Here is a 12,976-nt window from a genome sequence, read left to right as displayed (position 1 = left end):
CCTCCCGAAACTGCCTTTATTGTGCCTTGGACTCCTGGAAAATATGCAAATAAAAAGCTAGCTTATGGGACCCAGAAGCCACTTGAGAGACAAGAGAGAGCTGGGCACCTTGTCTGGCAGGGCGTTGGCAAAGAGAAGCTGAGCTGGCTGTGTCTGAGTGTCATACTGCCTGTGCCCTTTGTTTACTCACAGGCCTCACAAGCAGGCCTTTGCCCCAGTCTGGGACACAGGAGGCAGGCCCCACCCTCGGCAGCCATGGGCGGGGTAAGAGGACAAGTAATAATGACCACTGGAGCCTGTGGAGGAGCAGGGGAATGTGGGTCAGACACCCTAATGCCTCTCTCCCTCCTGCTCTCCTCCCTGCTAGGTCCTGGAAGAAAGTGGAATGCCTATGAATGATAGCCAATATGCAAAGCTGGCCTCCAAGATAGGCTACAAGAAGGAAGGCATGAGCTACCAGGACTTTACCTCGGGATTTGAAGGTAGCTAGCCGGCAGATGCTCGTGTGTCTTGCTGCGGTGGGGCCAGATGGTACCACAGCTCTTTCCTGGCAGTGCTGTGCCACCAGTTTGACCATGGGACAGCAACCTTGGCTGAGAGGCAGAAGCCTTCTCAGCCTAACCTTATCTGTGTTTCCGTCATTTCACCACGTCAGAGAGAACTTTAGGAGCGGGACTGCAAGCTTAGGTGGTCCTGAGAGTGCTTCTCCAGATCCTCCTCACCACTGTTAAGACTTTCCTCCATAAAAAGATGCTATCTGAGGGCTGGGAATGTAGCTCAAAAGCATTCTGGCCTGGCATTCACAAGGCTTGGTTTCAGACCAACAATGCTGAGAAAAAGAATCAAAAGATGATTGTATGTAATTAGCAATGCCGCCCACTGCTGAGTGTTGTTCCTCCCTCTTCACAGGTGGGCTACAGACATTCCAGAGTTGGTTACATACCCAAGACCACCTAGGCGTGTCCTGCCCCAACCCTAACGGTCCCTAAAAAGTTGGGAACCAGATTTTGTGTGATGAGATAAGGCAGAGCTGAGTCACCTCCTTGGCCACCTGTGCCTCTTGCTCTCTGGCAGTTGAGGGTAGATAGTATAGTCTTGAGAGAGCAGGGAAAGCTGGAACGCTGACCCTTTTAAGGTTCCAAGACTGTCACCTTCCTGCTTCCAGTTGTCTGCCTCAGCTACTAAGTTCATGTGTGGTTCTTGTTCCTGTGAAGGAGTGTACTTCTCATTGCTGCAGAAAACCTGTGTGTGTGTGGGGGGGGGTGTGTGACTGGGCAGCTCTAGTGACCCTGGGCGCTCTCTTTCCCTGCCACTGGCTTTGAGGGGTGACATCATTGCCTTGGAGAGCGTGTCCCAGGCAGCATCCCTACTTAAACAACAAGAGCTCCTACTCCTGGTAGGGTGGGGTAGGGGAAGGTACTAGGTAGCAGGGACAACGGGAACAGCTTATAAAATGTTCTCACCTTCTGTCTAACTTGACATTCAGGAAGGGAAAGTCACGTGCTAGTGACCTTAGAAAGGCACACACATGTGCGTGTATGTGTTTGTGTGTGTATATTTGTGTGTGTGTGTACGTGCACTCACATGTGTGTCAGAGGTGGTCACTGTTGAGGGATCAGATCAGGTCATCTGCTGAAAAATAGCAAGCCCCCCTACTATGAGATGAAGAAAGAAGTTAGGGAGCCCTAACCCCACCCTGCAACCTCCCAAAGACCCCACATGTTACTGCAGCCATGTCCTAGAATGTGTAGTAGGATGGCCTCTCCTGGTGGGCATGGGATGAGTGAGGAGGCTGCAGTTGGCCATCAGGCTCCAGAAGTTCTAGCCATACAATCCAGAGTGCTGCCTGGAGCAGCCAGGGACCCTGTGAGCCCCATCTCTAGCACACCATACACTTCCTTGCACTGAAAGGGGGCGTGAAAATCTAGTTCTTCATGTAGTTGGAAGGATCTAACTCTGGAACCCCTCCCCCGTGTTGCTCTGTCATCCTTGTGGGATAGGTAAGGAGGCCTCTGTGCAAGGGGCATGTCCATGGTGATGAGGTCAGCTCAGAGCCCGAGCACCCACACAGTGCCACTCCATCACTACCAAACAAGTGCCACGTGCTCACCATACGCCGTTAGCTCTGTTAAGTGCTGGGGTGGCAGGTATGCTCCCTGAGCAGAATCCTCTGTAGTCCAAGACTGTGAACTCTGTGAAGTTGCCCTGGCATGATGTCATTAATGATGTCCCCTGACAAGGATACAGTGGTAAGGAAAGCCTGTTGAATTAATGAGCAGGGACCAAATTTCATATCCTGTCTTTAGGACATGAGCCTGGAGAGAGGGGGAAGAAAGAGGCAGAAGTCCTCCTCTGGCCCTGGGAATCAGGAGCTGAACCAAGAAAGGACACAATCATGGGACAGGTTACACACTAAGGTCATGTGCCCTATGTCCTCGTGGTGTAGAAACCACACTTCCTTTGAGATAAGAGCCTTTCTAAGACATGTTGGGGGGTAAAGAAGGTCGTCCTGCCAATAGCAGTGCTCTACTGGGACCATGGGACGCCATGCCATGAGGGGTCTTACTCAACCAGGCTTCTGAAGGGAAGCATACATGGGGTGGGCGCAGAGCTCATGGACATCTCCCACTTAATATCCTTTCAGACACTAAGCCTAGTGGACAGGAAACTAATGCACTGCAGCCACACGCTGCCTCAAAACCAAACTTGGATGAATACTTCATGTCGGCTGAAGAATGCCAGAGACTCTTCACGAAGAAGCTGAAGGAGTTGTTCCGGGTAACTTGTGATCCTTTATATCATAGTTTCTCTAAGGCTCCGCCCTACTTACACCCCACCCAGTGGCTCCAGGGGACACACAGGGGCTGGCTGGGGTGGGATGGGCAGCCTGTGAGGCCCCACTCTGCTGAAATGCCCAGTCAACACTGATGGTAGAAATCAGGAGCCCCTCTTCTCAGGGGACGTGGCCACACGTGGGACAGTGAACTCAGGGTCTTTTACACACCCATTTGCACTTATTCACTCACCAAACAAATGTTGCATGCTCACTGCATGCTGGAGTCTGTACCACATGTGTGAGTACCCTGCCTGGAGTCTTCTCTTGCCCAAGACACAGACAGTGAGTGGCAACTCATAGACACTGTGACTGGCTGCTGAGGGGATCTTGGTAGAGTACCGTGGGACAGCAAGGCAGAGTCCTTTAAGGTGGACCACCCAGAGGAGGAAGGGGCCCCTGCCCCAACTCTGAAGGCCAAATCAAATGCTCGATCGTCAACCTGAGCTTGACCTGATCACCTGGCTGGCAGGGACAGCTGTACCAGCATACCAGTGGCTGTGTCTCTGCAGGTCCAGGCTTCTGCTCCTTCGTCCCATTCCTTTATACAATGAGCAGAATGAAGCAGACCCACAGGAAGATGGCATGTTACCTTTCCACACTCCGTTTTCCACTTCATGGTCTGCATCTAACATTGAAGGTGCTCCATCCACACGTGGCTCTGGTCAATCACCCACTTGACTCCAGCTTTTCACTTTGGTTCTGCTCTGGCATGGCCCCCATCTTGTTTGCATTTTCTGTTCCCTTCCTGGGCAACCTGTCCTCTCCATTGGGACAACTTTGGCCAGTTCATCTTCCTTCCTGTTGTCCTTAAGCCCTGACATGAGCCCCACAGATCAGTTGGCCCTCAGGGCACCCAGTCTGTAAGCAGCTTGGTCCAGAATCCCCAGCATTCCTTCACCACTCACCACAGTACCCCGAGTGACTGCCACCTGCTTGCAGCACAGCGTGATCAGTGCTTAGTTGGTGAATATGTGAGGCTTCACATGGTGTGCCAGGTGCTGAACAATAGCTAGGAACTGGAGTGTATCTGTTCAGATGCAAGGCCTGTGTGTGATACTTGGGGTTGTCACGCACTAGGGTTGGGGGCACTGGTGAGATGAGAAGTGACTGAAGTTTGTAAACTTGTGGGAATTATAGGCACCGGGTCCTCAGTTGTGCCAGTAGCACAGCACTGAAGGCTGGTGGGACACTGGTCTCACTCTTGGCTGCTGTGTTGTGTGTCACTTTGGAGTGCTATTACCTGCTTCCCGTCTTTCCTCCCCAGCACTGTGAGAGGACCATATGTCAAGGGCTGTGCTTCTGCTGCACCCAGTGGAGGGTTAGCACCTGACAGGTACCCAGAGCATACTCTTAGCCTCGTTTATCCAACAAGCTTTATCACATATGGCTGTGGGACATTGCTCTGGGAACTGGTGCTCGAGCCAGATAGACAGGAGCACAAGTCTTGTGCTTGTGAGTCAGCCTGCAGGCAGAGGCAAGGAACGAGATAGACACAGCTTTGCAGACACTGTGGCTGTGGAGGAAGGGCTCACTGACATGGCCTGAGGCAGCCTTGGGCATCTGAGAGCAGCAGGGGGAAGGTAGAAAGGGATGGGGTTTATACGTTGGACTCTCTATAAGGGAGACTCAGAGCACAGGGGATGGGCAGCATGAATGGCCAGGGCACAGGGATAACCTGATGTATATGACACGGTAGCCAGGATTCTGTTAGATTCTTGAGGGATCCAGGCTTTAGGTGGGATTGAGGCAGTTAGGCATGAAAGACAGTTTCCAGGTACAGGGAACAAGTGGGATGTGTGACACATTCTAGAGCCATGAAAGGGAGGACTTAGGACTCTGCGGATATGGTCAGAGCAGTTAATAAGAACAAGCTACTATCTGCCAAGGCGAGAAGCCCGTGAGGATTAGCAAGAGGCTTGCCTTTGGCCTCGTTCATTCTGGACATCCTAGCGTCTCGAGTATGAGAAACTCAGAGCCAGACTTAGAGGGAAGCAATGAATGATGGGTCTGCAGCCTCACCGAGCACTTCACCCAGGGCCCCCTCTCCTCTGGATGGCAGTGACTCTGAGGCAGAGCCAGAGGCATCTAAACAATCCCCCACAGTGTTCAGCACAGTGATTGCACATAGTAATGTTTGGTGAGTGAATCAGTGAGCAAATTCAGCTAGAACTTCCCACGAAATCCCAGAGCATCTAATTAGACACTAACATGGAACAAGCCAACTCAATGTTCTGAACAACTTCTACTGGGGAGCTGTAGAACGAGGGGATCTGGGTGGTGCCTCTAGGACACCAGACAGGTTCCCAGGGAAGAGCTGTGTGAGGTACCCACAGACACAAGGGTACTAAAACTATGTCAACAGCATTGCAAGCCAAAGTACAATGCACATTGTAGCCATAAGGTGGGTGTTGGTCCAGAAAGAGACTCACAATTTCTGTCTGACTTTAGGCAACAAACATAGTGACAAACAATTTTAGGACACTCACAAAACATGCCAAGTGGCCTCTACAGTGTGGCACATTCTTGTTGGCAGAAGGCTACTCATTCATTTCCTGGCTGCCCAGACCTGAAATAACCACACAGAAACTATATTAATTAAATCACTGTTTAGCCTATTAGCTCTTGCTTCTTATTGACTAGCTCTTACATCTTAACCCATTTCTATTAATCTGTGTACCGCCATGTGACTGTGCCTTACCGGCAAGGTTCCAGTGTGTCTGTCTCCTGTAGGTGGCCCACCTGCTTTCTTCTGGCATTCAGTTTAATTTTCCCATCTAACTCTATCCAGTACTATCATAGGCCAAAGAAGCTTCTTTATTCATTAACCAATAAAAGCAACACATATACAGAAGGACTTCCCACACCACATTCCTTAGCAATTTTATAGATGAAGAAACCAAAGGTGTCAAGGTCAGATGCCTGGCCCAAAGTCACACTGGCACTAAGAGGGTGTGACAAGTCTGCTGTGGGAGGTGCCAGCACTTAAGTTCCCAGTGACCCTTGGACCTGTTTCTTCGTATTCAAAATTGGAATCAAGGAGCCTCTGGGCAGCACCATGGACAGAGCAATGGGTCTGTTCCCTACTTTCCAGATAGAAGGCATGGGGCATATGGCTCCTGGGTGTGAAACCTGGCATAGAATTTGCTTATCTGGAAAGAGAAGTGGCCAGACATTCCAAATGCTCCAGGAAGCAGGGAGACCTTTAAATTTCTAGGAAGTCCTACCTGCTTTCCTCCGTCCATACACAGGCAAGGGACATGCAGATGTCCCAAGCTGTCAGCACTCTCCAGCTCGATTTCTCACTCCCGGGAGAGGCATTCAGGGCCAGGAAGCTAGGAGTGGTGGGGGTCTCCATGTGTCCCTGCAGGGGGGTGGTTGTGATGGCTAGTAGGCATGGAAGGGAAGTGTGTTGACGTGTGCATTTTGTTTCTAGGACCCCTACTCTGCCTTCTTTAAAGTAGACACTGACAGGGATGGCATAATCAACATGCATGATCTTCACAGATTGCTACAGCAGCTACAGCTCAACATGAAGGACTGTGAGTTTGAGCGTTTCCTCAGCCTCCTGGGCTTGAGACTTAGTGTTACCCTAAACTTCCGAGAGTTTCAGAACCTGTGTGAGAAGAGACCCTGGAGAGCAGATGAGGCCCCTCAGAGGCTCATTAGGTAAGAAGGTGATGTCAGAGCCATTGGTGTGGTCAGAACTGTCGGTGTGTGCCAGCCTCACCATCTGGAAGGCCAGTGGTTCTGCTGCAGCCACAGTGGGACACAAAATCGACTCTGGAGCCATCTGGTTTTTTTTTTTTTTTCTGAGTTTAAGAAAACACACACACGCATACACACATACATGCACAAGTATACACACACATATACCACATAGCAGGTGTAACAAATAAGACACACAAAGTTCCACTATGGGGTGTGACTTCATAACTCACTGCTTACTGTTTCAGGCTTTTTCTCATACGTATAAATGCAGACACGTATGTACTTGTCCATTTCTCTACCTGGAGTCAGATGTGTACTTTCTTCTCAGTCTTTCAAGACTGACATGGGCAACCCTTGGAAACACTCTGTTGTCCAAGGCCATGGTAGGGCAGGGGGCAGGGCTTCACAGGAACAAGGTTCAAGTGCCCCTTTGAAGTAAACTCATGAACTGTCCACATGAATGCATGCCCTTATCTCCTCCTCAGCTCTAGCCGTCCATCCAGGCCATATGTGAGAGTTTAGGGAGGCACAGAGTTTCTCGGGAGATGCAGGAACCTCCTTCCAGCCTCTCCTGGACAGCGGTGCCTCTACACCCCTGCCTGACCCACAAGACCTCACCCTGGTCAGGAGAGTCTCAGTGCCCACGCAGGCTTCCCTCATTGCTCCTCTGAGGGAGATCAGAGTGAGTGCGGCTACCACCTACCAGACACCTACCAGACACCTACCAGACACCTGTCACAGAAGCACACAGTGACAGCTGCAGGAATCTGACAGTGTGCAGAGTAGCTGGTCTGTCCTTGACAATTGCAGCGTCATTCTTTCTAAAGCATGTTTGTGTCCATGCACACATGGATGTGGGTGTGTGTGCACGTGTGCACACGTGTGCGGAAGTCAGAGGTCAGCCCCAGAGGTTGACCTCAGGGTGTTCCTGGGAGCTGTCTACCTTATCTTTGAGACAGTACCTCTCACTGAAATGTGGGCCTCACTTATCTAGACTGGCTGGTCATTGAGCTCCAGAAATCCTCCTGTCTCCACATTCCTAGCATTGGATTACAAGCATGTGCCACCACAGCTAGCTTCTTACATAGGTGCTGAGACTTCAGCTTGCATCCTCAGGCTTGCAAGGCAAATACTTACAGACTGAGACATCTTCCCAGTGTTTTTTCTTGACATACTTAGCAGGACTTTCCCCCTCCCCAGGGTGCTGAAGGGCTGCAAACCACAATTCCCTCTATCTAAGCACATGGGGCTGCCAGAGGTGTGGCCCCGTACCAAACCCTGGTAACATTTCACAATGCTACAGAAGCTCTTTGACCATGTTCCTTGCTAATTCACCCTGAATTTGTGGGTTTTATTGTAATTATTACTGGGGAGGGGGAGCAAGAAAATGACTATAATCCCTTCCTAAGAAAAATGGTCACATGACACGCGAGTGGGATGCCCACCATCCTCACTCAGGTTCTAGATGGTGTTAATGTGAGATCTGTTGGCTTAACATCGAAGTGGAAACATAACAATCCTGCCAGTAGGGAAAAGAGATGGCTCAGTTGTTAGAAGCATTTGCTGCTCACACAGAGGACCTGAATTTTTGGCTCCTAGATTCACAACCACCTACAACTCCAGCTCCAGGGGATCCCATACCTTCTTCTGGCCTCCATAGGGCATCTGCATTCAGATGTATGTATCCACTACACACACACACACACACACACACACACACACACACACACACACACACAAAATTAAAATAAATCTTGAGGGGCTGGAGAGGTTAGGAACCTGTTATAGAGCTATGACATGATTTTGGCTGTCAGCATCCACATACCTGTAACTCCAGCTCCAGGGAGCTATGACATCTCTGGCCTCCTTGGGCACCTATCCTCACATTCACTTAATGCAAACACATGTCCACACAGATGTATAATTAATAATGATAATACTGCCAAACAGTATTTTGGAGAATATGCAGAGTGAGCATAGACAATTTTAACATAGAGCATAGACTTAGCTGTCTAGTGATATGCCTTGGTCACACCTGCTCACTTGTTGGATTTTTGCAAAGGACCAGCTCAGTGCTGGGCACTGTCTGGCCTCAGTGGTGCCAATGTGAACAGGGATCAGTGCTGCATCAGGAGCTCAGGGTGGAAGCTGAGAAGGACACAGAAGTAAAGAGCCGCACTGGAGTCCCGGGAGGGTAGAGACAGGAGTCCAGAAGAAGCAAGTACACTTGATTGGGTCTTGGAATGTGAGGAGGAATCTTTCGGTTAGTAGAAGGTGATTCGAGGCCAGAGAACAACATTTACAGAAGTGCCAGGCCTGTTCAGAATGCTGCTGGGCCTTTGCAGTATTTCATTATGATACCCTGGTCCTGTTAGAATCCTCTGCGGTATGTTGACTAGTAGGCCTGTCTCAGTAGGTTGTTGGCTCACAGTCTCTTTAGCTTGAGAGTTCCAGCCTTCCTCCTACAAGCCATTACAGCACTCCTCCAGGGACACCATGGTACATCCCCAGGGCCAAGCCCAGTGGGATGGCGGGCAGAGCCACTGCTAGGCCACCAGCTAATACCACAGATAGATCTGGACTTCTGACAGAGATGTGGGGCCTTCTCCCAGCTCACTCCCCTCTCTCAGTGCCCACTCTCCTGCTTAGGATCTAATTTCCAACTAGAAAATCATAGGGTTGAGTCTGGTGGTGGTCGTGTAAGTAATGCCTCTTCTAGGTCTGCCTTTAGGCCAATGAAAGGGGAAGGAGGGTGACAAGGATTGCATCTCAGCCTCTCAAGGCCCAGGGGTTCCCTGAACCTTCACACCACCTGTGAGCTGTTCCCTGGTCCCCAGCTTTAGCCTTCTCTCCATTTCTGGGGACACTTGTCTCTGAGGTAATCTGATTACTTCTGTCTGGCATTTGTACTAAACCATAGCTCCTTAAGGCTATAGACTTTGTAGTCAATGATTGCAGGTTCTGGTCCTGTGTTTGCTGTGGCTGACCAGAGCAAAGCTAGTGTGACAGTTGTCAGAACCTAAGGTGCCAAGGAACAAGAAAGGAATGAGGCATTGCTGAAAGAGGCCAGACGGAACAGGATCAATGCACAGGGAGAAGAGGCATGGGTAGAAAAGCTGAGCCTGGGTAGCGTGTGATGATGGAGGCCCAGTGCTTAGAGAAGCAGCAGTGTTTGTGGGCAGGCTGCTTGGTTAATAATAGGGTGTATGATTTGGCTGGGGTAGCCTGTGCCCAAGGTCCTGGAACCCCTCTAGGGAGGTTCAGAAAAGCCTCTGAACAGATAGGATTAAGAGAGTCTAACAGTAACAGCTGTCCCTGTGAGCAATCTGTGGCTGTAACAGTATGTTTATGCCTTCCTGTGATACCACAATCTACTAATGGTCTTGAGTTCACGAGTTGCCCCAGTTTTCCCAAGTACTCTTCATTTCACTTAGCTCCTGTGGCCATTGGTCACACAAGTTCTTATCATCCACCCAATGTTTGTGTGGGTTTTCAGTTCTTTGTACAGCCCAAACTGGCCTGAGAACTCTTCCTCTCCTCACTCCTGAGAGCTGAGGCATACACCCTCAAGCCCAGCTTATAATCCAGTCTTGGTAACTCCCAGTCGTCTGTATGTACAGGCTACAGAGTGCCTTCCAAAGGGCTGTACTGGAGGTTGGGATCCCGTGTGGATGCAGGGGAAGTATCTGTAGCAGACAGATCACAATGCCATAACCTCCAGCACAGGGCTGTCCAGGGCACAAAGTTGCCGAGCGCAGGTCAGCATGGCAGGTTGTTCTGAGTGACAGTTTAAAGTGAGCCACATGTCACCACATGAGAACCTATAACTGAGCTGGAGCCCAGGAACAGAGGCAGGGTCCTTCGCCATGACTGTTTCCAGGTGGCTGGTCTCTAGACCTGCCCTGTCTCATCTTAAGGTACTCCTTTGATAGGCCCAGGCAAGAGGGGCTACATCCTGCAGGACAAATAAACTCATGGGCCTAGTGTTTCTGGTAGGATCCCACCTATTCACAGGTGCTGTTATTTATTGGCACAGATAAATTATTTACCAGGTTTGGGCTCCTGCTGTGCTGGCAGATGGTGGTTGTTTACTTGTGTAAACAAGATGCAGCCTTGTTCCATCTCGGTGCTTAAAGTAACTCGGGTCAGAATGCCGCTTTCAAGAGTGGAGACGCAGAGGGTAAGCCCACCCAAAGCTGCTGCTCTGCACAGTGTAGGGTCACCCAGGGAAGCCCCCACCCCTCAGCACCTCGCCAGGCTTCCATCCTTACATGCCAGTGGAGAAAGAAATCACAGGCTCCTGCCAGCCTTTGCAGGCCCCCCACAGGAACTATAGCCACAGGGGCTGGGGTGGCAGAACAGCGGATCCTTTCCCACCCTTGAAGTTCCGTGATTCTAAGGAGTCCAGTAGGCAGTTGGAGAGAAATGGCGAAGAAACATGGGTGAGGCCAGACATTCATGGCATTGCTCTGTGGGTAGAGGGGGTGTGGTCAGAGATATCAGAAGCATTAAGTAGGAAAAGCAAGAAGGCTCAGACCAGGAGGCAGGTAGACAGGGCCCAGGGCAAAGCACGGATCCTGAAGACAGCCACTGACCAGGCCAGTGGTCTCAGTCGTCCACAGTTTCCTGATCTGCTTGGTTGGCAGAACAGCCCGGGCGTCCTCCTCCCTCTCCAGCCACAGCCACCACTGTGCCTCACGCAGGCCTGCCGGGCCAACAGCAAAAGGTCTTTTTAAGGTCTCTTAAGTGTCCCTCATCTGTAAGTAAATACAAAGGAGTTGTGGTAATCTTTGAATCCTATAAGCCTACCCCTTGAAAATTCACTGCACAGGGATCTCAGCTGTTAGGAGCACACCCTGCTCTTACAAGGGCCCCAAGTTCAGTTCCCACCACTGTCAAGCAGCTCCAACTGCCTGCAGCCCCGCTCCTCTGAGGGCACCTACACTCATGTGCATTTACTGCCCCCAGATATACACATCTTGTTTAGAAATTATGAAAATAAATCTTGAGAAGGAAAAGTAGCTGGGTTTGGGAGAAGGAACCTCCATGCTTTTTAATTGCTGCTCTGCTGATTTGAGTCTGTTCTTTCACCTGAACTTGCAAAATCAGAACTAAACATTGCTAGTTGTTTGCTTCCTAAAACACATTATATTATAAATATATTCTGTTTTCCAAACCCCCCAGGGAGGAAACAGGCCCTGTGAGCTTTGTGTGTTGGGGGAAGGATGATTTTTCGTAAATCTGAAAATAAAGTTTCCAAAGGCCCCCTGCCATGGAGTTGGGGGAAATAACGTGTTGTGAGAACCGTTGGAATAGTTGTGAAGCCACAGACTTTGATGGCATCTTTGAAACATCAAGGGCGGGAGGAGGCCTTGGGAGAATCCTAAGCCTGTCACTTCTAAACACAGTTGTTTGTTCTTCTTTTAAGATATAAACAGAAAGTTGCAGATTCAGAACTAGCCTGTGAGCAGGCTCATCAGTACCTCGTCATCAAAGCAAAAAACAGATGGGCAGACCTGTCCAAGGTAAGGAAGGGGAGGGAGCCAAGCAGTGCAGAGGTGAGACACCACCAGGTACCCACGATGTGTGTTCCTGCTGTTCTTCACAGACTTTCCACAATACTCCGAATGGCTTTGTCTCTAACCAAAACACCATCAGTTACTGAAGTTATGATGAAGTTATTTGGATATTTCTATTGTTGTTAAGTAATAGAGATGGTATAACTATAAAGACCTAGAACATTCTTTGTCTACTTCTAACAACTAAGGAAAGTGAACTCAAAGAAGGTATTCTGTTCTTGAAACATTAGCAGTTATCAAAGATGCTTAAAGATACAATAAAGAACTGGTGGGATGTTTCAGCAGGTAAAGAAACTTGCTGCCAAGTTGGGAGACCTGAGTTCAATTCCCAGAACCCACGTGGGGAAGAGAAGAACTGACTCTTCCATGTTGTCCTTTGACCTCCACACATGTACTGTGGAATGTGCACATGCACACAAAGGTAGAGGAAAGAAGTTGCCCATGGTGGCGTGTGCCTGCCATTCTAGCACTCTTGGTCAGGGAGGCCAAGGTAGTGAGATCCCTGAGAGTCATGGGCAGAATGAGGCTGTATAGGAAGGCTGTGTCTCAGAGAGAGAAGGGGGAGGGGGAGAGAGGGAGAGAGAGGGGAAGAGAGAGGGGGAGAGAGGGGGAAGGGGCAGAGAGGGGGGAGAGAGAGGAGAGAAAGAAAGCCTGGTGGTGGTGGTGCACACCTTTAATCCCAGCACTCAGGAGGCAGAGGCAGGCAGGTCTCTCTGAGTTTGTGAGTTTGAGGCCAGCCTGGTCTACAAAGTGAGTTCGAGGACAGGCTCCAAAAGCTACAAAAAAACCTCTGTCTTAAAAAGCCAAAAAAAAAAAAAAAAAAAAAAAAAGGAAGGGAAGAGGAAGCAATCAA

At 49.9% G+C, this 12,976-nt stretch overlaps 1 protein-coding gene across 3 annotated transcripts in view; it reads left to right on the top strand.

The window, feature by feature from the left end:
* Efcab6 (EF-hand calcium binding domain 6) overlaps window positions 1-12,976 on the top strand; it is a 166,603-nt gene that overhangs the window by 104,005 nt on the left and 49,622 nt on the right. For 2 of the 3 annotated variants that reach the window (XM_038343334.1, XM_038343332.1), the window contains 4 exons: window positions 368-482; window positions 2,645-2,778; window positions 6,270-6,502; window positions 11,973-12,069. In XM_038343334.1, coding sequence (XP_038199262.1) covers window positions 368-482; window positions 2,645-2,778; window positions 6,270-6,502; window positions 11,973-12,069 — 579 coding nt within the window. Of the gene's footprint in view, window positions 1-367; window positions 483-2,644; window positions 2,779-6,269; window positions 6,503-10,969; window positions 10,987-11,972; window positions 12,070-12,976 lie in introns of those variants that run through there. The other variant, XM_038343335.1, reaches the window with a different exon arrangement.

Source organism: Arvicola amphibius, chromosome 9 (assembly GCF_903992535.2).
Source record: "Arvicola amphibius chromosome 9, mArvAmp1.2, whole genome shotgun sequence".
In the NCBI taxonomy this organism is placed as follows: domain Eukaryota; kingdom Metazoa; phylum Chordata; class Mammalia; order Rodentia; family Cricetidae; genus Arvicola; species Arvicola amphibius.
The sequence above is the reverse complement of the archived record's forward strand: the minus strand, read 5'-3'. Positions and strand labels throughout refer to the sequence as shown.